At 51.0% G+C, this 27,934-nt stretch overlaps 1 protein-coding gene and 1 long non-coding RNA gene across 2 annotated transcripts; one reads left to right on the top strand and one right to left on the bottom strand.

Annotated features, from left to right (window-relative positions):
* SPARC (secreted protein acidic and cysteine rich) lies at positions 1–23,793 on the bottom strand. Its single transcript, NM_001290612.1, is given in 10 exon segments — positions 1–1,188; positions 1,653–1,801; positions 3,891–4,039; positions 4,720–4,853; positions 7,640–7,760; positions 9,581–9,702; positions 11,142–11,229; positions 11,781–11,843; positions 13,139–13,208; positions 23,730–23,793. Coding segments are annotated over 9 exon segments (912 nt in total). The 5' UTR covers positions 13,196–13,208; positions 23,730–23,793; the 3' UTR covers positions 1–1,159.
* Positions 5,283–27,934, top strand: LOC122240815. Its single transcript, XR_006220530.1, has 4 exons — positions 5,283–5,803; positions 14,561–14,916; positions 22,656–22,761; positions 27,621–27,934. It is a non-coding gene; the product is annotated as an uncharacterized LOC122240815 (long non-coding RNA).

Below are 27,934 nucleotides of genomic sequence, written 5' to 3'. Positions count from 1 at the left end.
GGCAGTTTCTAAGTCGTTACTTTTTATTTTGAAAGATTTGTCAAACTCCCCACATCATGGCGAGGGTTTGCAAGATTAATGAGAAGCAGCTTTTTCATGAAATGCTTGGAGGTGAACGAGTTCTCAGCCTGTGAGATCCGACCATCCCATTGACTTTGAAGTTACTCTTAACTGATAGAAGGAAAAAAGTGGGGAGAGGGAGAAAAGGAGGGACGTGCTAGAAACCGAGGGAAAGACCTCTTGTGACAGCTATCTAAATGTGGAAAAAAAAAAAAATTCACCAACCACACTTCTATTTTACAACTTTCTACACCTTGCTCTAGACCTTGGCCTTCCTGGTCGAAAGCACCTCCCAGTCCTGCATTTCCCAAAGACATCTAGGAGGGGAGAAGCCCTGCACGGTGTGGTGACCCACCCCCACAGGGCCCTGGCGGATTCCAGAGAGCTGATGGTCCACCCCGGCTCCCAAAAGTTTGGACAAACAGCCTAACGTGAAAAGAAATGGCACCGAAAGATGAGGGAGACTTGGTGCGGAACTGGCGTATGAGAGAGTTAACATACTTTCCTAACACAGACTCGGGTCCTTTCTCCCAGCAACAGCCTTGCCACCTGCGGTTCTGGCTGGCGGGTTCCGCACGGCTTTCTCCCACTAGGCCTCCAGTCCCAGAAACATCCTTGCCAGCATCACATGCCTGTTACTTCCCTTTCCCACCTTCAGGCCATGAGGGGAAGAGCCCCCCCTGGCAGCCAATACCCTGAAATAAAATGAACACAAAGACTACCTTGGTGAGCGTTAGTTTCAAACAGAAGAGGAGAGAAAATCTGAAGACGCAATGTGTGTTGAAGGCAGGCTTGAGCAGATCAAAGTTCCCACCCACACGCCACTAAGACAACGGGGGACACCGCAAGGGGCGAGAGCAAAATGGGGCCGTTAGTGGGCGAGCAAGAGGCAGTGAGAGCAGAGTTACACCTAAGAATGTCATGACTTGGGTTACAATTTCCATTTTTAGCACCGTTAATGTATTCATGTGAATCTATATTAGCACCTTGTCCCCAGGCAGAACAACAAACCATCCAAACATTTTAAACTTTGGGGGAAACAGGAAGGGGAAGATCAAAGAGGGAGGATCCGGAACTGCGGAAGGAGGCAGGCGTGGATTTAGATCACCAGATCCTTGTCAATATCCTCTGCAAGGCAAGACGAGAGAACAGAGTTAGAGCGTGAGGCCCTGTGCGGGTGAAGACCGGCTTCCCGAGGAGTCGGCGGGTCCCCCCCATCCGCAGGCCAGGGGTCAGATGACCAGCCCAGGGTCACCCAGGAACATGGCGACTGATAACCTTGGTCTCCCTGCCCCTGTTCCTGTCACTGACACACACTGCCAAATTACACTTCCTGTCTCCTGTCTACGTGCCTGCCAGTTCTCAAAATAGGGCTAGGCACAGACTGAGTGCTACGCTTGAGGAAAGGAATGATAAAGACGGCCAGATGGACAAGAAGCCACCTGAGAGAGCAAGGCCCGCCCAGACAGGGAGAGCAGACAGGAGTTAACTAGGCACAGAGAGCAGAGCTGGGTAGAGAGGATGGACCCGCAGATGACAGAGAGCAGAGGGGAGGTGAGGAGAGGATGGGGCCCCTTTGCTCAGACACTCACGCTCCTTGATGCCGAAGCAGCCGGCCCACTCATCCAGGGCGATGTACTTGTCATTGTCCAGGTCGCAGGTCTCAAAAAAGCGGGTGGTGCAGTGCTCCATGGGGATGAGGGGTGCGCGCAGTGGGGCCAGCTCCGTGTGGGACAGGTACCTGTGGGCAGGAGACGGGGAGGGCCTGAGGTGTCGGAAAGTCCCACGCTCCAGGAGAGACAGGAGAGCGAGGCTGCCCCACAGGGCGGAAGGAAGGGGTGTGCGAGCGGAGCAGGAAGCCAGCATCCTGGTCTACCCCCTCGCTCTGCCGCTGACCTGCTGTGGGACTGAGAGCAGGCAATGCCTTGCTCTGAGCCTCGGTTTCCCCTCCATCAAAGGGGGGAGAGTTGACCATAACGGCTAAGGGCCCTTCCGGTTCTGAGATCCCATGGGTTCATAACAAGGGCCTCTTGGTGCATTTGTTTCCTTATTGGCTGAGGATCGGGGCGCAAACACTTAAAGTGAAAATCTTCTGCTATTGGTAGATCAAAATCTGATATGAAACAACCGTGCGTGTTTCCAGGGACACACATGTCTATAGCGACAAATACCTAGAAAAAAGTCTAAAAAGAAACACACTAAATGGTGCCGGTGCTGCCTTCTGGGGAGAAGTGGGACGGGGCTGGGATTGGCAGGACGGTCAGAAGGACTCTGACCTCCACAAGAGCTTTCACTTTCTGTACCTGGTAACGTGCGAGAGGGAGGCCTTCTGGCTTCTCTCCCGCTGTCCATTCCCTTTCCTCCAGCCGGCCTGGCCTCCAGAGCACACGTATGAATTTTTTCCTTATTCTCCAGAGCCCTCAACCAGTTGTCCGCAAAACACTCTTCCCCAAGGGGCCGCACCGTGACTCCAATTTTCTCTCTAACCCCCAGACTCCCTCATGCCACCCAACTCGTGGAAGGAATCACACAATGTTTCAACTGGAAGGAACATCCTCTCCCCTTCTGTTGTATATCAGTGGGAAAACTGAGGCCCAAAGAGGGGCAGGAACTCAGGCAAGTTCACCGTGCAGCTCTGGGACAAGAAGAGTGGGGGCACGGACCCCCTGGCCCAGGCTGGAGCACTTTCCCAGACGCACAGTCCTGCGGCCCCATCCAGAAGCCTCTCTCCCGGTGCTTTCATTGTGGTGGGATCCAGTGGCTCAGTCTGAGCTTCAGATGTCCCCCCTGACTTCCCCTTTCCCCTCCACAGTGAGCGACTCAGTTGAATCCCAGCCATGGAAAGAGCCTGGGAGAGAAGCAGCAAGGAGGTTCCCAGAGCTCAGGAGACCCCCCCACTTGGGGACTGTGGCCAGGGTGGGTGGGCTCCAGGCACAGACGAGGGGTGAGCGTCCCAGAGAGGACCATCCCTGGGCCCGGTGTCCTCCCCCCAGGCACGCGAACGAGGTGGCCCTCCATTCCGGGCTCCCCCGAGAACACACAGCAAGAGGAGACCACAAAGCTGTGGTGAGGGTCGTGACAACCACTGTCCGGCCTCACGTGCAGCCGGCCACCCACTTATACCTTCTGGGGGCCTTTTTACTGTTGTCCTTCGATTGTGAGAAGCAGGTTGTCACCCAGAGCGTGAGCTTCATGGGGGCAAGGACCACATCAGCTCTGATCACGGTTAAACCCCCTGCCCGAACAGGGCTGAGCACATAATAGTTGCTCAGTGAGCATTGGGTCACGGACAGCTGCGTGCCTGTTCTGCCGTGTGGTTGCACGGCACGTCAAAACCCATCTGGACGACAGGGAAGAGCAATTCAACAAGGGCTTGCGGTGTGGATGGGATTGGTTCTGTGGAGTTTTTTTTAAGAAGTCCCAGGTTCAGTTTGCCCTCCCGGGACTGCTGGGTCTCAGGTCTTTTGCTGAAGGACTGTGAGCACACAGGCCAGCCCACCTCCGCCCCACTACCCCACGGAGTCTGAGCTCCTTTCCAGCTCACTCTCCCTCAGCAAGTGGATACCCAAGACCGGTGCGCACAGGGGTAAGGAGGGATTTTTCAATTCCAGCTGACTTCTACTTCTTCCGGCATGAACGTGTATTATGGCTTCCTTCCTGCTCGGCCCCTACACAAACTGTGGGACTCCAGGACTGCACGCAGCAGTCTGCAGAGTTTTCTGGCCATACCCAGTGCACCTCCCAGCCCTGACCCACGACTCTGCGTCCTCCAGCACCTCTGCGCTCCAGCCAGAGCGGTGCCCTGTGACCCTGAGGGCCTGAGGCCTTACCCATCAATGGGGTGCTGGTCCAGCTGGCCAAACTGCCAGTGCACGGGGAAGATGTACATGTTGTAGTTCTTCTCGAAGTCCCGGGCCAGCAGCTCCACGGGGTGGTCTCCAGCCTCCAGGCGCTTCTCGTTCTCATGGATCTTCTTCACCTGTGAGAGCAGATGCTGCGTGACAAAGGGTCCAGGGGAGACCGTCCAGGCCAGGGAGGGCCCCTCCTCTTCCGACAGTAGGCCGGAGCCGGAAGAGACCAGCCCAGGCCAAGGTTCGAAATGAGGGAAGGCAGTGGCATAGATGGGTACCAGCATCTCACCCACAAAAGCGGAGGCCTGGGGTGATCTCAAAGCGGTCTATCTGCCTAGAGCTGTCCCACCAAACGCACCTGGGGACTGTGTGAAAATGCAGCTTCCTGGGCCCGGATTCACAGAGACACTGATTCTGTGGGCCCGAGATGGGGCTCGGGAATCTGCACGTTATCGGTACTCCAAGTGCTTGATATGTCCAGTAACGTTAAAGATCCACAGATCAGAAGGAAAAAGCAACTGGGCGTTTGTGTTCCTTTTGTTTAACACTGGGCCAAAGTGAGCAGGTCTCTCTATTACAGGGCTTCTGGGGCTTTAAGACGTGAACGTGTATTATCAGCCTCCAAAGGCAGCAAGAAGCCGGCATCCCAGCGCCCAGAATAAGGGCACTCGTCAGCGCCGCGGTGTAGGTTTACACGTGGGGGCCTAGTTCTAGGGATGGGACTGGATCTCAGCCAGCCCGGGGCCAGGAGCCACCTCGCTCAGTGCCAGGCAAGGGCCCTGGGACAGGCTGGGAAGAGAGCACTTACTCGCAGCTTCTGCTTCTCAGTCAGAAGGTTGTTGTCCTCGTCCCTTTCGTACAGAGTGACCAGGACGTTCTTGAGCCAGTCCCGCATGCGCAGGGGGAATTCGGTCAGCTCGGAGTCCAGGCAGGGGGGGATGTCTAGGGTCCAAAACACGGGAGTGGTCAGCACAGACCCCGACTCTCCCTGCCTGAGGGCCAACATGCTGGCTGGGCCACTCTTCTCACCCAGGGCCTCCTCCTACAGCCATCTCAATCGATGACCTGGGCACAGTGGCTCGGCCTTTCTGGGACTGTTTCTCACACCACAGTGAGCAAAGGAGATTGTGTGGGGGAAGAAGGTTCCACTGAGCCACGTCTGCTCTTCCCTGGGCCTGATCTAGTCTGCTGAGGGCAATGGTTCACTCCAGTGACTCCTGCACTTTTCTGGGTGATGGGGCTCTGAAAGCAGAGGTCCGGGTCCCACGCTGGTGATACCAACCTTTGGGAGGTGTTTGAGCTGGGAGGTTGAATAACATTATCCATAGGCCCAGCTTAGCTTTGGTGGGGAGGTCAGTAACACTTACCCACCAGAACATTCTTCATGACGATTCCATCCTGATCTTTGGAATTTAGAATCCCAGAATGTCAGACCAAGTTTACCCTCTTATTGGACTTATCAAAGGTCAGCATGGGGCGGGGGGGGGGGAATGGGGCTTGCTCAAGGCCACGTTATCAGAACCTCATCCACCATCCCTGGCATGTGGTTGCCCTGGGGCTTAGAGGTCTGTCCTTCCCTCATCCTGAGTCCAGGGAAAGTCCCCTCTGTGGTTAGGACAACTACCTTCTCCACCACCAGCTGGGGAGTGGAAGGGAACATCTGTGGTGGACACACTAGGATTTGGAGCAAATGAGCCACACACCCCAGAGGACAGAAAGAACCCCTTTGGTAAAAGGCCTCTTGGCCCACTCCTCAGTCTCACTGCCCAAGGACTCCTATCAGCATTCCTCCCCAGCCTCCTGAGCCCCATAACTGGGAGCATGGGGCTGACCACGGGAGAACCTGGTTTTCTCCTCCACCTTTCTGAACCCTGCACACCTTCACGAAGCAGGTGAGTGGCTCTCCCCAGTGCCATCTGGTGCCAGAATGTACCAGAGACACCACATGGGTGCTGTCTTGGAGGAGGATGTGGCCTTGGGTGTCTGAAGTGATAAGGAGACTGCCAATGCTGAAAGAGGCACCTGGGCCAGTGGGATCTACACCTGGAATCACTAACAAGAAGCTAGACAGTATCCTGGCATCCCTTCCCCCAACACCTGACTCCCAGGTTTCTAGAGGAAAGTGGTTAATCGTAGGTCTTAAGTGGGCAGACGGGAATGTGATGGAGTGAAAAGGCCAAGGATAGGGCAACGCTGAGTAATGGGGCCTGAAGGAAACTGGCATGCCTCATATTTTAAAGCATTCAAGTTCAAATACAGTGAAACCTTGGATTGCAAGCGACTTGTTCTGTGAGTGTTCCATAGATGAGCAAACATTTCTGATACAGTTTAACTTGACAAGTGAGTGACGTCTTGCAATATGAGTAGTATGTGTTGCTGAACATCACGTGATCGCAACTGGGCCAATGGTTCTTCTGTCTCTCTCTCTCTCTCTCTCTCACTGTGGGATTGTGGGTGATCGTCTCCCACGCACAGATGCTGGGTCTCAGGCCACAATGTTTGGCAGAAATCAGTGATTTTTCAGAAGGTTGGAAGGTGCCCCCAACTGGCACTAGTGTGTTTTTTGTCCCTTCAAAGCACCTATGGACAGCCCTCCGCTGTTCCATACAAGAGTGAGCTTAGGAATGCTCTGCTTCATCCTGGGTCAGGCTGCCTGCAGATCGAGACCCTCTCCTCGGCTGCCTTGTTGCCAGTTACATTCGATACAGTCTATGACAAGAGTTTATTAATACTGTACTGTAGTCAACATCCCTGCGAGTGTATACAATGGCCCCCATGCAGAAGAAGATTCCACTGAGCCAATAGAGAGCAGTGATTCTGTTAGTGATAGTGAAAGTCGCCCTACACAATAACCCTCCTCTCTCTTCTCTTCCTCACACCGGCCACGAAGGTTTTCAAAGGTAAGTGCAGGTTAATTTGTTTATTTTTCTTTAGATTTTATATGTTCTTTGTTATTTTGTATTATATTACAGTATTGTAATCACTTTATATGAATATTTTTGGGATGTGGAACGAATCATCTGAGGTTCCATGATTTCTTACGGGGAAATTCGCTTTGATATACAAGTGCTTTTGATTACAAGCATGTCACCAGAATGAATTATGCTCACGAACCAAGGTTTTACTGTGTTTTAAAAACACTTTATAGGCCCAGAGAGAACATCATTTTTGCTTTGCCATATTGAAGCACTAAAGATTTGGGTTAGCCCTATAGAAGAACATCCTCATCAGTAGAGAAAAGGAAGGGTTGTCTTGGATGCTAGTGGAAGGATCCAAAAACCCTCCCTGACCTCCACAACTGCTCAGTCCTTCCTTGGAGGTGTCCCGAATGCAGAGCCGAGAGGCAGCTACTCCTAGACAATCATCCCATTTTATAAATGGCAATCCTGGGGCGCCTGGGTGGCTCAGTAGGTTCAACATCCGACTCTTGACTTCGGCTCACGTCATGATCTCATGGTTCGGGGCCTTGGCCCTACATCAGCACAGAGCTGTTTGGGATTCTCTCTCTCTCCGTGTCTCCCCCTCCCCTACTTGTGTGTGTGCACATGTGTCCTCTCTCTAAATAAATGAATAAACATCTAAAAAGTAGTGAATGGCAATCCTGAGGCTCAGAGAGGGAAAGAGAATCGCCCAATGTCACGAAGCACAGGGGTGCAGAGCCCACATCAGCGCCAGCTCAATGCTCTCTCCCCAGATGAGGCGCTGGAAGAAGCCAAGGACAGACTCACATTTGCAAGGCCCAATGTAGTCCAGGTGGAGTTTGTGGCCCTTCTTGGTGCCCTCCAGGGTGCACTTGGTGGCAAAGAAGTGGCAGGAAGAGTCGAAGGTCTTGTTGTCATTGCTGCACACCTGCAAAGCATAGAGCACAGAGGGCCACGCCCTGATTCCCAAAGCCCTTCACTGGCCCCACCATCCTTGCCCATTTCAGAGATGGGGAAACGAGGGGCCAAGCAAGGAATGTGATCAGCTCAAGATCAGGCGGTGGGTTAGTGCTGGGGCTGCAACAAGAACCCACTCTGTGGGCTCCTGGGCCGATGACGAGCCCATGGTGAGAGCCACTGTTGGCCTCTGAGTGGAGGTACAATTGAATCAGGCAGAGATATGGGAAACAAGCCTGGCAGATGTGGAAAGGAGGAATGAAAGATGGGGGGTGGTGAACAGGCAGAGTACAGAAAAAAGTTAATGCAGAAAGCCTGGGACAGTCATGCTTAGCAAGACCCGCTTGTGATGTTGGCCCTTGGCTGGCATCTGGGAACTTGGCCGATAAACAATTCCCTGCACCTGCTATAAAACTTTCCACAGATGATGAGGGTGCCTCACTGTGCCTAGGCTGCTTGTACAAACGATACGGTTTGTGCTGAACATCCGCTTTCCTTCTGGAAGTCTGGAATTCGGGTACGTGCTAGGCAGAGGGTGCCTACGTGACTAGCGCTCAATGAAAACTTTGAGTGCTGAGTCTCTAATGGGTTTCCTTGAGCAGAAACATTGTTCACACGTGGCTGCATCTTTGTAGCTGGGGAAAGAGTGCATTTTGTGAGACCCCTCATGCGAGTGGAGAAAGCAAGCAAGCCTGGGCCTGGATTCCTCCAGGCTCTCCCTACATCTTGTTCCCGCATGATTTACTGTGTATCTTTAATATGTCACTGTAATAAGTCTTAGCTGTGAGCACAACTGTACATTGGGTCATGTGACTCCTCCTAGTGAATCTCTCTCTGCACGTGGGGGTGGCCAAGCAGAGATGCCGCGGGGTGAACGAGGACTGTGGCAGGAAGTATCTGTGTTAGGAGGCAGGGAGCCTTGTGTGGAACCTCCTGTACATACTCACTATGGCTTATAGATCACCGCAGAGGGAGAGTTGATGGGCACTGGTGACCAGTGGGATGGGAGTAAAGGGGTGAGGAGGAGGAAAGACCTGACAATGATGCTAAAATTTGGAGCCCAGAGGATAAGTTGTATTGGGGAGAGACTACTGATGGAGAACCCGGATGGGAGGTTGTGGGAACAATGCCGGTACCAAATATGCTGTCCTGAGCTAGGTCATCACTAGCACATTGGTTGTCATGAGTGGGCACTCAATAAATAATTACACGGTTGGATCGATGGATGGTTGGTTGAGTGAATGAGTCCTATTAGAGGCAGAATGGATGGGTTTGAAAGCTTTTTTTAAATAGCATATATTGGGTACTAAGTACAAAGCACTACCTAACAAATATCCACAACCACCCTATGAAATAAAGACAATCTCTATCCCTATGTCAGAGATGACAAAGCTGAGACTTGGAAAGGTTCGACATCTAGCTAAGATCTCACAGTTGACATGGGTGGAGATGGGGTTTGAAGTCAACCTTCAGTCTGACCCCAGAACCCACATTTTTGGATGCTTTGCTAGGCTGCTCCCAAGCACTGAAGTCTCTATCTCAGTGTCTGATGTTCTTGATATGTTCCCTTCTGGATCTGGTACAGAGCTGGGAACCTGACGGTGCCGAATAAATCCTTATCGGTTGCTGGAGACACATGGTGACGGACAGAGCCTTACCTCCACATTCCTGCTGTGACCAGTGTGGGGACTTCTGAGACTGGAACTGCCCCACAGAGTCACCAGGCCACCAGTGTTCTGGGCAGCCACTCCACGTTTGCGAAGGCCCAATCCCCCAACCCCCGGCCCTTACCTTCTCAAACTCGCCAATGGGGGCAGGGCAGCTGGTAGGGTCCTGGCACACGCACATGGGGGTGTTGTTCTCATCCAGCTCACACACTTTGCCATGTTTGCAGTGGTGGTTCTGGCAGGGGTCTGGTAGAGTACAAGGGCGTGTAGTTAGCACCACCCGGTCCACCCGAACCCAACCAGACTGATCCCGGGGCAGAATTCCTCTCCTGGGGCCCCCACTCTGGGCTTTGGGCAGCCCCGAGTCCTCCTTTCTCTTCTGCTGAGCCCAGCAATTGGCATTTAAGGGAGAAATTGGCTCAGTCTGGGGATTAGAGATTCAGTGTGAGGTCAGGGTCGGGCACATTTTGGGGGCCTGCAGGCTTCATCTGGGACCCAGGAGCCCTGGATACCATATGACTCCCTTGAGGATCGAAGCAACCATTGTGTTCTCAGCTCTGTTCCTCAGTGATAGTGAGACGTTTTTGGATTATAAAATAAACTTTCTAGAAGGATGGAAAATCAGCTGTTGTCATGGAGCCAGGGAGCTGTGAGGCCAAGCAAAACAGACTTGAGTGGCTGTAAAGGAAAAGGGAGAAGAGCCTTGAGGCCCACAGTGAACAATAGAGCCCAGCTGTGTCTGGTAAACACCGGATGAGGGTGGGCCTGGAGGAGGGAAGGAACAGACCCATTAGATGCCCCTCTGCTCCGACAAAAATTCTGTGCCCTCAGGATGACAGCTCAATCTAGCCATTTCCTCCTGGTGCTTGATGTGGGGTATTTTAGTCATTCTTTATTGGATGCCTGCCCTGCCAGGCGGTGGGCCAAGTGCCCTTGTGCTTTATCTCATAATCCTCCAACAGCTGTGGGGCGAGGGTCCGCTATCTTTGTCATCCCTCGGTTAGAGGTGAGGAAGCGGGCTCAACGGAGCTAAGGCTGTCAGAGGGCACTCGCAGAGGGAGTTGGCAAGTTTAAAGGCAAGCCTACGTGGGTCTGCCTCCCAAGTCCACGCTGTTAACCCCTTGGGTCAGAGATGCCAGCACGGTGTGCCGGAGCCGATGGCCCTAGGACAGTTCGGTCCTTCTGGCACGAACTCCAAGGGTAGCATTATATGAGCTTTGTCAGGTTTCCAGGCCTTATTTCCTCACGGCTGTGTGAAACAATTTTCACATAAGCTAAGGAGTATAAAAGCTCCTGGAGGTCTGTGCCCGTGTGGGACAGGGGCTGAGACAGAGGTCATGGAGGAGCTCGGGGACCACATGTGACCTGTGGCCTCAGTGGGAACGTGAAGCCCAACTTTGGAATCAGGGCGGACAGCTGTGAGGGGAGAAGGCCATTTCTAGCTTGGGAACATCCTTTGCTGAGACCCACAGCCTGGTTATAAACAGATCATTCCCAGATTCCAGAGAATATTCCCAACCTTTGAGTCAACACTGTTCCTCCTCCACAGCCACCTCCTCCCCCGGGGGGAGGACCTCACCCTGAATTTCCTTGGGAAGGAACCTCACGGAGGCTGTCCCCACGCCCCAGGCTCAAGCAGTGGAGTGCAAAGCCTGGATGTGACAAGACACGAGAAAGGGACCTACTTTCAGCCACCACCTCCTGTTCGGCTTCCTCGGCACCTTCGTCAAATTCTCCCACTTCCACCTGCACGGGGTTGGCTCCCACAGGTCCCTGGGGGTGGGGGGACAAGAGTGAGTCCAATGGCCCCTACCCGCAGAGGTAAAGACTGGAGGGGACTTGCTCGGGTGCTTCAGGTCCCACGAGAGGAGAGATGAGCCGGAAAGGTGTGCCAGGCCCAGGGCACACAGAGAGCACAGATGCCAGCGTCAGAATTAAGACAGACTCCTACAGGTCCACCGAGGTGCCTCAGAGGCCCCGAGGGGTGTTAGGGCAGGAGGGGTACCGAGCCCACTATCCCCACCAGCCGTGCCACAGCAGCTCCCCTTCGTGTTTAACGTATGGGGAGACTGTGGGTGATCACCTAAGAAAAATCGCCCCACAGCTCAGAAAGAAAAAATTTCAAACTCACAGCTCCCACGTCCAGGGTTTCACTGAACGAGGAACATTCAGGAACGCGTCAGGATTGGGGGATACACGGCATTCACCTCGGTGCTATGCGTGCACACGGGAAGGGGCAAATGTCCCGTTCCAGGATCGAGACTCCCAGCACCCTGGTTTCTCCAGGGAATGGATGTGGACATCTGGGGACCCTACCCACCTACCTCTGCCACCTCAGCCACGGTTTCCTCTACCACCTCCGTCTCATCGGGCAGGGCTTCCTGTTGCTGTTGGGAAGAGAAAATGGGGTGCAGAAAGGTCAGGGCCAGCTTTGCCTCTGAAGTGCCTCCAGCCTGGGGAGCTGGGAGAGCAGCTCCCTGGAGATCCCAAAGGCTGTGCCTCAGGGACTGCCATGGGTAGGGTGATGATGGCAAAAGGGAAGCCAAACACAGGGGCCCTGTGGAACGCTGGAGCACCCCCCTTTATATATTTTATATCTGGGGTGTCTCTCCCAATAAGATTCAGCTTGGAAAAGCACTTTCATTGCTTCGAACTCCTATGAATCTGGAAACCACTGATGCAGACCGACTCCCTTCATCTCATAGATTGGAAAACTGAGACCCACGGGGGCATGAACACCGCGAATTTTAACAGATGTCATTATCTTTTCCACAAGTATGATGTTCTTATCATGAATTTGTTATTCTTGCCATGTCAACTTGGAGTAGGAAGAAGCAAGGTAGCAGACAACTCTGAGGTGCCTGGCTGGTTAGGGCTCCTTAGCAACAGCTAACCCTGCCAGATCTTTTGCCAAAATCTACCTGCCAGAGTCCACCGTCACTCACACCTCCTAGTGGAGACAGGCCGAGGGAACCCTAGGTTGCAAGAAACTGTTTGTCTGCCGCACCCTTCTTCCCCTCTCTTCCGGTAATGGCTTCCGGATTAGCTTTGAATGACCACTGCTGGCCCTCTGCGTGCAAGTCTAAGTCTTGCAGGGACGGTCTGTCGGTCAGGGTGCTCTACACGACCCCTGGCCAAGAAGCAGGCCCAGGACCCAAGCTCAACTGGATTGGTTCTCCTTGAATTTTTTTTAGATCGTCTTGGCACGTTTTCTCAAGAAGTGAAACCTTTGGAGCAGATCCATTCAAATGGCAGCATCTCCGAGACTGTTCTCACCTCCCAGATCCTGGACCTGTCCTTCTCCAGCCCTCCCCAAGGCCTTAGAGTTCATAATCTATCCCTGTAGATATTCTTCCCCCTCCTAATGTGGTGAGACCGGAGCCTGTTGCTTGCAACCAAATAGTCCTCACTGACTTGAAAACTAACCAGCCCTCTCTCTGTGCGTGCTAAAGGTTCACCTTCTCCTTACATGGAAATCTCTCTTCCCTGGACTCTCCACCCAGGGGTCCTCATCTCAATTTTTCTCCTGAGCTTATTAGTGTAAGAAAAATCTTTTTTTTTTTTTTTTTACTAAGGCACAAAATGAGATAGGGAAGCCCTCGCCCCTCCAAGTATCCAGGGCCGGTAGAGTCGGTGACTCTGATGGAGGGAGACCGAGCGGATATGCTCTTTGAGTACTTACAGGAGCTGCCAAGGCCCTCCCGGCCAGGCAAAGGAGGAAGAAGATCCAGGCCCTCATGATGCTGGGAACCCTGCAAGGGGACGGAGATGGAGAATTGAGTGAGTGGGAGGCTTCTTGACAGACAGCCCCTTCTGAGCTGAATTCCTGTGATATCTGAGATAAAATTTAGGTGGTGCATGCAAAGGGATAATGGAAGGTGCCAGAGGAAATCGCTTTTATTCCATTCTCTTCCAGTTCCGACTGTATGAGGAGAAAGTCTCAGTTTGCTGCTAAGGTGTCTTCGATACCTGTCTAGCACTCCTCTCTCTTCCTTTTTCTTTAAGTTTATTTATTTATTTTGAAAGAGAGAGAGAGAGAGAGAGAGAGAGAGAGAAAATGAGTAGGGGAGGGGCAGAGAGGAAGAGAGAGAGAATTCCAACCAGACTCCACTGCGACGTGGGGCTTGAACGCACAAACCATGAGATCATGACCTGAGCTGAAATCATGAGTCAGACGCGCTTAACTGACTGAGCCACCCAGGCTCCCCGCTCCTTTTTAACAGAGAGCAGGCCTCCGGCTCAGAGCCTCCACAGGAAACTATATCCAGCTGGAATTCAACAGAGTTGTTTTGTCTTCTTTGTGTTTTTTTTTTTTATAGTTTCCTTCCATTTATGACAAAAGACAAAAGATTTTTCCGCTTACGGTAAAGATATAAAGTCTTTTTTCCCCATACATTTATTTAAGTTTTAAAAATTTTTTTCATGTTTTTATTTATTTTTGAGACAGAGAGAGAGAGACGGAGCATGAGCAGGGGAGGGTCAGAGAGAGAGGGAGACACAGAATCTGAAGCGGGCTCCAGGCTCTGAGGTGTCAGCACAGAGCCCGACACAGGGCTTGAACTCATGGAGTGTGAGATCATGACCTGAGCTGAAGTTGGATGCTCAACGACTGAGCCACCAGGCGCCCCCATTTATTTAAGGTTTAAAAAAGTGGCTCGCCAAAGGTGGTTGGCTAACTAGTCAAGTTTGGGCAATACTGAACCAGATCATCTTCAAGGACCCTTAATCCCCGATGTTACGGAATTCTTTTTTCCCCATCCTCCAAACCCTCCTCCTCCTCCTTTTCCTCCTCTTTTCTACCCTCCGAAAGAAGGGGGGAAGTTAATAGGCAGAGACCTCCTGCCACTTTGAGACAATGAGATCTACATTCTAAAAGAAAGAGGGGTGCCTGGATGGCTCAGTCATCATGCTCTCTCTCTCTCCCTCTCAAAAATAAATAAACATTAAGTAAATGAAACAAAGAGCAATAGTCTTGGAGTGTGACCAGTGGACAGCCACATCTGTCTCCATTCTACCCAGAAGGGACAGCACTTCTCTGGATCCCCTAGGGAAACTATCCAAATGCTCACTTATGTTCATGTTTTCTCTTCTTTCCCCCTCACAGCTGAAGGATGTTAGCTGAGATCTAGAACCTTCTCCTGCCCTGGTCGCTGGTAAGACCTCATCCTCTGGATGCTAAACCCTTGGCTCCAAAAATCCCATGACTGCAAGGGATTTGGAGGCAGAATCTTCTCTGATGATTCATTGCCAAAATGCCATCCCTCACAAAGGAACTGTGGTGGGCACGTTTTATTTCTTGTTCTAACTAGATGGACTTCTATTCCCAGATGGCTTTAGAAAGTTCTTCCTTATATGGATCCAAACTTGCCTCCCTCCAGCTTCTGGTCTACTCTGTTCCCCCTCCTGTGGCTACGCAAAAACAAGAATTCTCCTTCTGCCTCCAAGTAGCGTTTGGTCAAGGTGGGCAGCGGCCGTGTCTTCCCTCTTTTGTCCCCACAAATTTCTATATTGGGCTCGTCATTCCTAGTTCTTTCCAAGACTTCTCAACTGGCCCAGCATCTTGGAGGCACCCTGGCATCATGGAAAAAAACAAACACGCAGCTTGGAATTCAATGCCAGGGGATCCTGATCAGCCTCAAAACGACCTTGGTTATTGGTTAAGATCACTGGTCCTCTCCAGACCTTGCTTCCCCTTCCATTAGTTGTGAGGGTCAGACCAGGTAAGCTTTGAGGTTGTAGGCTGGGTTCTTAAAATGCCCTTAAAATGTCACAGGCACACGCTGGTCTTGGCATGTGTCCTCACCTGTGGTATAACCCGTCTTCACTTGGACTATGGTATTGGGACGGTAGAAACAGGCAGAGGAAGAGCAGATTCATAATGACCCTTTATTGTATTAAAATCGACCTAAAACCTCACCTCTTATTTCACGGCATGTGTATGAAATAAAAGTAATAGAAATTTAGAGGCATCAACCTGGGAGCTTGGCATTGCTTCACCCTGGCTCCAACCCCCAGACGAGTCCAGTCTTCCCTTTCCAGGAAATTTTTAGAATGTTCCTGCCCCACACAGTTGTATGCTTGTTTCCCTACCACCGCCCCCCCCCCCCGGCCCTCCCCAGACCTACAAGTGGAAAAATCTCCCTGTTTGCTTTCCCATTTGAAAGATACAAGCAAGACAACCCCCCATTTCATGAATGGAGCAAGAGAGAAACATCAGTGAAGGACTTGTCTGAGGCTGTTTGAAGTTAAAGGGTCAAAGTGAGACTGGGAACTAGAAGGAAAAAAAAAAAAAGGTGTTGTCTGGGCTCCAGTGACAGAGAAGTCATGTCATCGGAGAACTACCCCAGCCAGGACTGGGAATGTAATGAGCTTCCGATTGAAAAGCCAGGAAGGCCAGTATCTCCAGTCTGTCCCTCATGTGAGCAGAGGAACCATGTTCCTTCCCCTCCTTGACCAGGGAAAGGTCTGTTGGTCAGCTCTTTGGTCTGTCCTGCCTCTCTACCTTCCTGCACTTCTTTCCTAGTGGCACAATCACCCTTCCTGAAGCTGGTTTTGCAGCCAGAACCAAAAAACAGTTCTAAATCTTGTAGTGCGTTTAGCGTCTAAAGGGCTCACATATGCACTGTTCCCCTTGGAGCCTGTGCTGTGACACACGGGCAGACACGGCACGGGAGGGCTTACAGTCCCACTTTCTTGATGAGCCTGCGGTTGAGAGGAGGAAATCGTGCAACATTCAGGCCTTTTCCAAGTCAAACTCCCCAGGCAAACTACCTTCTTGTGGAGTTGGGTTGGGCCTATTTAGGGATTATGTCTGGTGGGGGAGTGGGGGAGAAATGCAGAAAGTGACAGTGTTAAGAAAATGACCCAAAATCTTAGAGAAAGCGTGAATTTCCAAAATTTGGGCTCCTGCCCAGTGCCCAGGGCTACATCACCAGTCCCAGAACCCTATGCCTCCAGATGATGGGCTGAGAGGGAAGGGGGATGTCTGGACTATTCTTCCTGCATGGCCACACTTTCTACACGTGCATAAGATCCCCGAGGCTCTCGGAAACAGGTCTGGCAAAGGGGCCAGCCGTCCATCCCGCAGAGTTGATGGGGTGCAACAGTAACCCCAGTGAGGTCAGAACACAGAGTTCTGAACCCCAGCATTCAGAACACATCCTCTGCCAACCAACCTAGATCCAGTCCGCCCAGTGAAAATATAAACAGCCCTGTAGAAATGACTGGTATCGAATGAAGACTCGCTCCTTTGTATCTCTTTAGCCCGTGGTGATGCAGATGTCTATCCTTTTCAAAGTGTTTTCACAATCCAGCATCCCGCTGGGGGCTCAAGGCATGTCTTCCTGCCCCGTAGTACAGGTGAGAAGGTGAGGCCCAGAGAGGGGAAGACATCTTCCCAGACCCCCAGGGAGTGAGCAGCAGGGCCGGGTGAGGACCCAGGCGGCCCCGCTCCACCCCTGGCGGGCTCTTCCTCTCACAGTTTCCCTTGGCAGCTGCTACCTCCCAGGTGCTCACCTGAATGGAGCCCAGTTGGGCTGTGAACTGGTCTGAGTTGCAGGGAAGGAAAGTAGCCTGGGCCAGGGGAGGAACAGGAGGCGTGTTTCCCTTGGCTTGGTGGTCACCAAATGCAGACACTGCTCACTCCCACCCCACCGCCGCCTCCTCCCCCTGTTCCGTACATCGAGTCCCTTCCTTTTTGCCTTTATTTGCTCTGGAGATGGCTGAAAACCCGCCCGTGGCTGCCAGCAGGACCTGAAGCTGAGGTCACTCCTCTCTTTAGAAAGACTCCGGGGATGGAAAAGTGGAAAAGTACAGCCAGCCCCCCCAGTTCATCTCCCTCAAAATATAAAGGGCCTCCTTTGGGCTCTCCCTGGACACTGAAAAGCCCCTTGAATGTCAGCACAGGGGGGACATCTCAGAATCATGGAACCTTAGACTGTGGGCCTTGGAATCGTAGGCTCTTAAGAACATGAAGCACAGAATTTGAGCTGTAATCATCGAATCTGATTTGAAGAGAAAGAGGTTTATGGAGCAGGGCAGTCTAAGAGAACCTTCTGGAAATGATGCAAATATTCTCTACCTGCAGCGTCCAACGTGGTAGCTATGGCTGGCAAACCCTTGAAATACCGCTGGCGTGGACGAACTGAATTTTTAATCATATTTCATTGTAATTACTTTAAATTTAAGTAGCCACATGCAGCTTATGGCTACCATATCGGGGTGATTACACACTTTTATAGAAGCGGCAGAACAGAAAGGTAAACTCGTGGGCTCTGGAGACAGAGCGTAGATTCAAATCTGCTGCTTAGCAACTGTGTGACCTTCGGAAAGTAACTTTCCCTCTCTGGGCCTCAATTCGTTTCTCCATCGGTAAAACGGAAATAACACACCTACCTTGAGAGGCTCACGGGTGATTTATATGAGAGAATAGAAGTAAGCAGTTGTTGTTTGCAAGAACACCCAAGGATCCCAGAATATCTATCCCCCCCTCAAGAATCCAGGGGAAGAACCCCAGCTCTTTGCCTGTGGCCTAGGGAGAAAGGGTGTCGGGGTGGAACAAAGGAAGCATTGCTCCTCTTGGTCAAGGGGACACTATCCCAGCCTCCAGAGAACACAGTGACGAAGCCTGGGCCCCAGGCCGGCCCCTTTGTTGGCCTGCTGACGCAAACCAAGCATCTCTCTCCCACTGTTTGGCTTGGAAACAAGGGTTCCAAAAACACACGTTCCCGGTAAACAAGCCTAAAGAGAGAAAAACAAGTCTGGAGGCTAATAAAGGAACCCCCTCTGTGAGCCAGGCCCGCCAGAGAGCTGGGACTTGGAAGGAGAGCCGGGCCAGGCCGGAGACCTGGCACTCACACCAGGGAGAGAGCACAGCCACTCAGAGGTGGTCTCGTGACACAGAAGTCGGGAGTCCTGGGACTGCGGTCTTGGCAGCATTGTTCCCAGCTCACCGTGCAAACTTAGGGAAGGCTCCTTCACTCCCTGGACCACACCTGGCCCTGCTCATGTGCACAATGAGGAGGTTGTTTTAGATCAGTGGTGCTCAAAATTACATAAGCCCTTTCTTTCAATGAGGTCTTCTGCAAAGTCCAATATTTGAAGCAGCTAAAGGCCTTTGGCATTTGTTGAAACATGAAGGTGTTTATCTGTTCAGTGAATCAGCGTGAAATTAAAAAAAAACAAAAGCAGGCAAAAGTGATGCTGAGAAGGGGGCTGAAGGTCCTACACACTCGGACACCCCTGAGACATGTTGGAGCATCTCTGGGTTCTCCTATAAACACAGTTTGCAAACCCTGGGGCAGTGTGGTCCCTACGGTTTCTATGGCTCTGGCTTTCTAAGTCAGCTCAGGCAGAAACCTTTCAGAGTATCACCCCTCCCAGCCTGTCCCTGGACTCGGCTTCCAATTTTAATATTTCTTGCTGGAAGAGAAGAATCTAAGGGAAACTCAAGCTCAAGCCCAGAAGTGAAGAGGTTCTGGGGCAGCTCTGAAGCAGCCCCAGAGTCTGGGACTGGGATCAGCCCGAGATTCCATAAAGGCATCTAAGATGCCACGTTTCACTGTTTCATCGTGGTTAGGAGAGGCCCCGGGTGGAGCTTCAGGCTTTCCTCCTTGGCTCCCTCTAGGGGCCACTGCTGCAAATGGGGTGACCACAAATGGAGGGGATGAGAGCTCAGACTGTCACATCCCTAGGATAGTAAATACATGGTGAATATGTCTCCACATGCTCCTCCAGTGCATGTGGCAGACATTACTAATCAAGCACAGGATCTTTTTCCCCTAAAGTGCGGAGTGGCGTCTAAATCTTGAACAGGGTTCTTCCAGCAGCCAGTGCCTGTGGATTGGCATTGCCAAGCCATGCGAAACCTCTCTGCCATGCTTCTGATTTGAGAGACAAAAGGAATTGAGGCTCAGAGAGGAAAAGTAGCTCACTTAAGGGTCCCACAGCAGGCGGGTGTCAAAGCGAAACTTCCAGATGTTCAGAAACCTCCAGATGTTTACCTTGTTTCGTTTCTTATTTCATCTGATCAGTCTGGGATCCTCATGCCATGACTAATGTAAGATGACCCAGAGGGATCCCCGGATAAGATAGGCTAATAACCAGTTTCTGAAAGAACCCAGTTCTGGACACAGTTGGTATCTCCATCCATATTTTTTCTACAGACACCGAGCTCTATGTCTTGAGAATGGGGGCAGAACTAATTTCCTACCTAAGCCATCTCTCCCTCCTGGATAACAGGAGGCTGTTTTTCTGAAGGATTCTGCCAAGTCACTGCTTGCTGCCTCTGGCTCTGCTCAGCCCAGCCATCCCCGAGTTCAGGGTTGGGGATAGGATCCAGACCGTCTGCTGTAGAGAAGAGGTGGCTTCGTTAATCCCCAGGGTTGGCCAAAAGCTCAGCTCCAGCCCTCTCTTACCTCCTTTAAAGACAGGATAGGGAGGGAGCCAGCAAGAAGCAAATGAACAGCCACCTATTAGCCACATTGTGCCGTCCTGATGGCATAATTCCCTAACGAGGCCTGGGATAGGCCATTGCTGGCCAGCAAAGGAGAGAGAGAAAGTACTGCTCCTCACTTATCATCCGCAGGGCTTGTTGCCTGTACAAACATGAAACCAAAGTGATCAGATGAAAACAAAAAAAGAAGGAAGAAAGAAAGAAAGAAAGAAAGAGAGAGAAAGAAAGAAAGAAAAAGAAAAAGAAAGAGAAAAAGAAAAAGACAAAAAGTGAACATTTGGATATTTCTGAACATCTGAAAGTTAGGCTCAGACATCAGTTGGCTGTGTGACTTTGAATGAGTTATCTTCCCTCTCTGATCCTCAGTGTCTCTATCTGTGAAGTACAGCCAGCGGTTTGGTACTGTATGTGTGTGACATGTCTACCTCCTTGTCATCATCATCTGTAGTTACGTGTGGCTACGCACAGCAGTGTGCGGCTGCAAATGGTAGTTGTGTGTGTGTGTGTGTGTAACGGACAGTGTGTCTGTGTGTAAGTTACGTGTGGCCCTGAAGACCATGTGAAGCTGTGTCTGTGTGTCTTTGTGTGTCCACCTGGCTCAGCATCTGTCTGTTTCGGCCTGTGGAGGGAAGGGTCAGAGTTTGTATGTGCATCGAGGTGCACACCTGGGACTTGTCTGTGCTGTGTTGTGAGCCAGCATACGGTTCAGGGAGAGGTATGTGAGAGTATGGCCTTCTGTCTTGGCTCACGTGTGGAGGCACTTATTTTTAGCTGTGCCAGTGGGGGCCTGTTGGTAAAAGCCGTGCTTAGAACCTGCATCCTCATGGGTTCGTGTCTGCCCCTGTTTATCTCCGCACACCTACGTAAATAATCTCAAAAGCCACATATTCTCCTATTTACCTCACATCCTGAGCGCTTGCCTTTCCACCATCATCCTTTCCTATTTATAGCTTATTTTCATCAAGGAAAGCTGCTCTTGTAAATAGCAAACCCCAGCCATGCTATTGGTTGACAAGTCTCCGAGGAGGGATAAAGGTTTTAGCAGGACTATTATGCAAACCAAGATGCCGGAGCCCCTCCTCTCTTGTTTCTTTTTCAAGTAGGCAAACGGGGGTGTTAAAAGTCTAGTTACTCCTTCTCATGAAGGCAACCTCTGGGATTTAGGTTTGCAGGCCCTTTCAGAGCTGGAAGGGCCCCGGGAGACCATCTAACTGCCCCATTTAACAGATTAGGAAACTAAGACCCAGACAGGGGAAGGGTCTTACCTAAAGTCACTCACTGTGAGTTAAGACTCACCTCTACCATAGCCTTGGCCAATGCTCTTTTCACACTGGGGGGTACAACACTCTTGGGAAATATGAAGGTGCCCAAATCAAAATGGATTTAAACAATATTTTGTTTAAATTGTGCCTGTCAGCACTTTTAGTAAAGAGAAGTCATATACAAACCCAAGATGATGGGGCTCCCGGACCAAAAAAAGCTGGAAATGATTTCATTAAGTCTCTGGATGCCATAAATTTATCAGTTCTAAAAACCCATTGCATTAGGTGGGAGGACCACAGTTCACCAATTGCTTCCTGTGTGTCAGCCCATTTCTTCCACAGGATAGCCCTTGGAGGTGATGGTTGTTATTGTTCTTTAATCAAGGAAGAAACTGGGGCTCAGAAGGGAGAACCCGATTAGTTCAAGGTCAAACGGCACCCCGGGGACAGCAGCGGAACAAAAACTCTTCAAACACCCAAGTCAGGGAGGCTTATCACAGCCCCACAGCTGCCCTGGGATCCTGGGAGATCAGCAGGGCAGGACCTAGAGTTTGCTGTCCTGGTGTCTGGGGATTGAGTGAAGGAGGGGACATTCAGACGGAGCCTGACGAGCCTGACCCTGACGTTCTGAGTCTTTCAGTGTCCCCTCCCAGCCAGCAGGCAGAGACCCTGAAAAAAAGGTTACCGTGGCAACTCACATTCCTCCCAGAATGAGTCACGGCAAAGAAGAGCCTTTCTGTGGGTGGGACTTGGAGAAAGTTTCAAAAGTTGATTCCTTCTCCAGGCACCCCTTCCCCCCTCCTCTCTCCCTCGGCAATTCCCCGCCTTCAGGCTTTGTCGATGTGGCAGCTGAGCACTCTGAGTTAACCCTCTCTTCCCCCAACCACTCTGTTTCAAAATTGTTTATCCTCCTGCAAATATACATCTGCTTCCAGTCCCACCCACACTCCATCTCCCACGTCGTCATGCCCTCTGGCTATCTGGGGGTAGTGCATCCATTTGAATATATGTTAAGACTAAAGGCTGTGAATACCCCTTGTTCTCGTTCTCTCTCTCTGTCTCATACACACACACACACACACACACACACACACACACACACTACTGTACATATCATTTTAAGTGGCTTGCAGATGCTTGAAGCCCATTCAAAGGCCAGTCCATGGATTCCAGTTTAAGAGAACTTCCCTAGAAAGTTTCAGATGACGTCAGGCACCCAGAAGACCAAGTCCAGTCTTCTTACTTTACAGATAGGGAAACGAAGTCCAGAGGACTCACTTACCTAAGATAACACATAGAATGTGCTCTTTAAGTCTGCCAACCTACTTCTTAATTGCTTCTCAGCACTTCTACCATCAGCCTTTGGAGGAGATAGAAATGTAACCCTAGAGAATTGCTGGTGGAAACATTTTCTCCATGTGTTCTGCATAGAATGCTGTCCTTTCTGGAGGAAAATGTGTGCCTCTCTGTTCTCTTTTGGGCAGGCTGGGCTTCCTTGAAGACATGCTTCATCTTAGTGCCCCCTTTATCCTTGATGTGTCTCAGACCCCAGGAAGTCCCCTCATCACCCAGCCAATGGAGCCAGTGAAGGTAAAGACAGTAGAGATGGGAAGGAGGGCGTCCAAAGAGGACTTAACATCCTAAAAGCCTAGACACCAGTCCCATGTAGAGTTTGGGCTTTTCAAATAAGGTGGTGTGAGAGAGATGCCCTGGGACTCTCTCTTGCCTTCCCCCTTCTCCCCTTCTTGGCACATCCTCCGCCACACCCAGCCTCCCAAAGGACCCAGGTGTCTTGGTTGGATATCAGATGCCTGGGGTCTTCAGATCTACCTACACTAAGGGCCACTGCCAGTGAGTTCCTGTGTTTATACCCTGGGGCAGCCCCAGATGGGAACAATGCCTAACCCAGGAGTGACTATCTGACGGTGCTATTTCAGAGTGTGTGGGTTGGGGGGGAGGGGTCACTGGGGGAGAATTCCAGGGAAACAGGAACCTTCCCAGAGTGCTGATTAAAGGTGGAGACCCCCCCCCCCATTTGCCCTCCAGAGATCAATTTATCATTCATGCAAGGTCCCTTTTGGAGAACAGAACTCCCGACCAACAACCCAGTCTAGGAAGTATCTTCTGGAAGGGGGAGCAAGGCAGACTCTGGCCGCCCTCTGTCCCTGTGCAGCTGTGACCAGATCAGATTCCCAGGAAAGGAGGCTGCCACATTTGTAAAGGGAGCAAAGAGGATAGGCAGGCAGCCTCTGAAACCAGAGAGCCAAACACACACACACACACACACAGAAAACACTCCCCCAAAGACACAATGAGATTATTTTCCGCAAACCTAAAAGGGAGACAAAGTTATACCACCTGAAAAGCAACAGGCAGCCAGTCCGCGGCTCCTGCCCTTCGCGGCAGCGGTGATGGAGCCCAAAGGAGATGCGCGCCCCGTCCCTGACCCAGAGACCTCCCAGCTCAGCTTCTCTTTCTGTACACAAAGTGCAGGAGTGAACTAGGGTGTAGGGGCTGGGCACTGGAGAAGGGGAAGGCCGGGTGGGGGTCGTGCGTACCTCAGTGGCAGGCAGGCGGGCAGCAGGCAGAGTGCTCTGGGCTGTGTGAAGGTCTGCAGGAATGTGGAGGGTTTAGAGCCGGGCAACAGGAAACCACTAGGAGCTCTGGGCTGGGTCTGTCTCCCCTCCACCCCTCAGTCCCTCCTCCTCCTCCTCTGTCTCCTCCTTCCCCCCCTCCCCTGCCTCCCCATAGCCAAAGCCGGCTATGTCTTCCAGATTTTTCTTTCTCTCCTTGCTGTCCTGACCAGACTCCCCAACTCTGCCTGCCTCGTGGGTTCTGGGACTGCTGCCTACACAGACTCATGGAGTGCCAGGGCTGGAAGGGTCCACAGGAATCACCAGGAACAACCTCCTCGTTGTTCAGAGGGGAACTGAGGCCTGGAAGGGGCCAGGGATTACCCAAAGGCCCCCAGGGGCAGAGCCAGGCCCAGATGTCCTGACTTTGCGACCAGGGATCTTTACAAGAGCCCTCCCGAACATTAGGCAATACTGAGGAGGGCAAAGAAATTCAAGGGGGTTGTATCTGTGACAAAGGCAAAGCCAGGACTCGCCTCTGTACAGACAAGAGAAGCTGCCTCTGGTGGCATCATCATTGATGATTTGGGATATGATCTAAAAATAAGAACTCTGACTCAAGTTGCACCACTAATAACACATAAGAGATGAGCTTTCTAGCCAGGGAATCTGTCATCAGTATAGAGTAGATAAGGTGATTGATGATAGTGATAATAATCATAGAAGTAACAATAGCCAAGGTTTATTCACACTTAATAATCTTCACCAGCAACCCCTTAACTTAGATTTTGTTATGATCCCCATTTTACTATTAAAGAAACAGAGGCTCAGGGGGACTAAGTCACTTGCCCAAGATCACCTGGCTTAAAGCGGTATGGGCAGGCTGAGTCCACATTTCAACTTGGCTCACTCTTATGCTACATGAACTTCTTGGTACAACGGGTCTTGGTTGAACATTTATGAGAATATTGATGAATATATCAATCATATATATATGATGAATATATATGTCATCATATATATGATGAATATATTTATGAGTGCGTTTCTAGGACTTTGAGAGATCCAGGAATTAATACCTGGTATTTGTCCTCAAGGAGCTCTGGCTGTTGCTGAGAGGGCATGCCTTAGGCATACACCCACTCACACGAGTGGTACAGACTCTGAGGTTTATCCCAGAGTTCAGAGTGGAGGGATTCCTCCGTTGGGGCAGGTGGAGAAGGCTTCCTGGAACAGGTGGCTCTTGAAGCATGGATTTGGTTTGAATAACATGGAAAGAGAAGACTGAGAACACTCTCATAAGCTTCTACACGATATGGTCTCTGCCTCTCTCGCCATCCTGTCCTCTATGCTCACTCTACTCTGGGACACCAGTCTTTCGGTTCCTCAATGACCCCCATGTTGTTCCTACCTCTGGTTCTTTGCCCTTGCACTTACCTCTGCCAGGGACAGCTGTTGATCTGAATTTCCTGTGCCTGGAGTTTCCTCATCCGTCAGGTCTCTGTTGTTACAATGTCATCTCCTAAAAGAGCCCCTCGGCCCCCCGTGACCACCCAACTGGAATTAGTCTCCTTGCTTCTCTCACAGGCATGGTTCACCAGTTTACACTCTTTTTTCCCTCCCAGCACTTGCCATGATCAGAAACTATTTGTCTCCCCCACCAGACAAACGATCCATGAGAGCAGGGGCTTCACATGTCATGTTCGCTGTGATGCTCTAAGTGTTGAGAACAGTGGCCAAGGCAAAGCTGGCACTCACGCAACGAGGAGGTTGTCTTTTAATAGGGTTCCAGACTGGAATAGTGCCCAACACTGGTCTTCCAGAGACCCTCAACCCTATAAAAATTGATCGTAAAAGTTTGAGTGGCTGTGCATTCTTCTGCAGAGAAGGCCCAAGGCTTTCTTCAGGCTCCCAAAGGCACTAGTCAGGAATCCAGGAAAGGAACTCTACTCTAGATGATCCCCAAGGCCTCTGCCTGATCCAAAAGCCAAGAGCTGATGCCCTGCGTTGGCTGTTCAATACTGGCTGCTGGCAGACTCCTCAGATAAGTGTTTTGCCATCTGGACAGATGCATATTTTTATAGGATTGGTTGCTATAGCTCCCAGGCATCGTGGGGACTAAAATTAACTAAAATGTTGTGTTTCTTCTTTATAAACAGATAATGATTCTGATGAGAATGAACCAATGGAACCATTCCCATGTGGTCTTTGCTTCAGGAATTAGAGAGTGGGTTGGAGTTAGGCTAAGGCTCTGGGTGAGAGGTCCTATTTAGGGGCCACTTGCCAGCCCCTGTGGGGATACCTTGATCCAGGCTCCCTCTCAGGAAGACTCAGTAGATTTTTATATCTAGGGTAGGAGCACCCCTGGGGAAGCAAGAGCCTCTGAAGCAAAGATGACTTTGACCTAGGAAGGGAAACTTCTAGGACTAAGGCCAGTCTTCCTGCCATCACCAAGGGCTTCAGAGGCAGGGAAAGAAGGGCACCTTGGGCCAGGTGTGATAGACCTGGTTGTGAGTCCCCACTCTGCCACTGAATCAGTGAGGGACTTTGAGCCCATCTCCACCCCCATATGAGCTACACCATTTTCCTTTGTAAATAGATTGGACAGCATAATAGTAGTAATAAGAGCCAGAATTTACTAAACACCTGCTATGCATCAAGCACTGAGCTAAGTCTTTGGCATATATTTTCAGATCTAACCTCTATGAAATAGGAACTATTAGTATCCCCATTTTATAGGTGTGAGAAATGAAGTTCAGATCAGTAATACACCCAGGCTCATCCACCAGACACATGGCAATTCAGAGATTCCAACCCAAGTTTAAAGAACACCAGAGCCCAAGTGCTCAACCACTACAATCTACCACCTCCTAAATTTCTCTCCAGCTCTGACAGCAGACTCTAGACCCCACAGCCATTTGGTACTCCGCTTCTTAGTTGGGAATGCTGTGTATCCAACATCAGACTGAATCAGCTTTTCAGCTTGCAAAACGAGAAGTCAGTACCTTGGGATCTTTGCTGCCTGCCCACCACCCTGTCCAGCCACCCTCCAGCTGCGTTCTTCTAGACATGACCTACTCTACCGTGATCCTGTCCTTCCCGACCCGAGCACCGATCCTGTGACCCAGTCACAGCCTTGGAACTCAAGGGTGCTTTACTACCCACTGCCTTGGGAATGTGCACACGTGCATGGCGTCTAGTCTGTCCACACCTCCAGAACATCAGCTACCTCCTTCATTCATTCATTGATTCTACCGCACTGGGGACACAGCAGGAGGTGGGACAGAGACATTCGAATAGCTAAGGCGGGCAATGAACTAGTTTTAGATTGTGATCAATTCTATGAATGAGATAAACAGAATGAAATGAAAAAAGTAATGGGGGGGCTACTTTAGATAGCGTAATTAGGGTAGGTCTCTCGAAAGACGCAAATTTTGAGAAAAAAGGTTACATGGTGAGTCAGTGAGGGGTGCGACGGGAAGAACATTCCAGGCAAGGGGAAACAGGTGCCAAGACCCTGGGGCAGGGGGAGCTTGGCGTCTTTAAGTAACTGAAAGTGTGCTTAGAACTGCCGTTCGGAGATCCCCCTTCTCCTGTTCCTCCTACTTTTCTCCTTCCTCTTTCTCCTCTTCTTCATTCGTTCCATTTTTACACCCTTTTGGCCATTCTAAGGTTATTTCCTCATGTACTGTCTCAGCGAGAGACAGAGCAGTCTGGTGAGGGAGTCAGGGTAGGGCTTATAACCTATATTGTAGGTATGGGGAAACTGAGGCCCTGATCACCCAGTGGGGCTGGGGTTCAGAGCCAGGTCTCCTGTCCCCTACCTCAGAGGCAGATTCTCAATCCTACCTAGAACCTGTTGGTCTTTCTGCTCAGGAACTCCAGAGTCTCTGTCACCTGAACCAGCTGGAAGACCATCTCTGGGAGCTGGACTGGAGCCAGATGGGGATCCAGTGTTCCCACGTATGGGCAGCAGTACCTGGACAGGGAGCAAGAGGTCTGGACCCTGAAAATAGATCAGCGAGTCTCTGTCGACCTGGCTTCTGGCAAGAAGGAACACAACCAAGCAGAAAGTCAAGTAAATAAAAGCAGTGCCAAGAAACATCCCCTAGGGCCTTACATCAGAAACGGTGTCAGAATCTCAGGGGTTCAGGTCTCCAGGCCATAAATCCCGAATGGGCCTTGCAGTT

Source organism: Panthera tigris, chromosome A1 (genome assembly GCF_018350195.1).
Source record: "Panthera tigris isolate Pti1 chromosome A1, P.tigris_Pti1_mat1.1, whole genome shotgun sequence".
In the NCBI taxonomy this organism is placed as follows: domain Eukaryota; kingdom Metazoa; phylum Chordata; class Mammalia; order Carnivora; family Felidae; genus Panthera; species Panthera tigris.
Note: the sequence above shows the minus strand (reverse complement) of the source record. Positions and strands in the feature narration are given on the sequence as shown.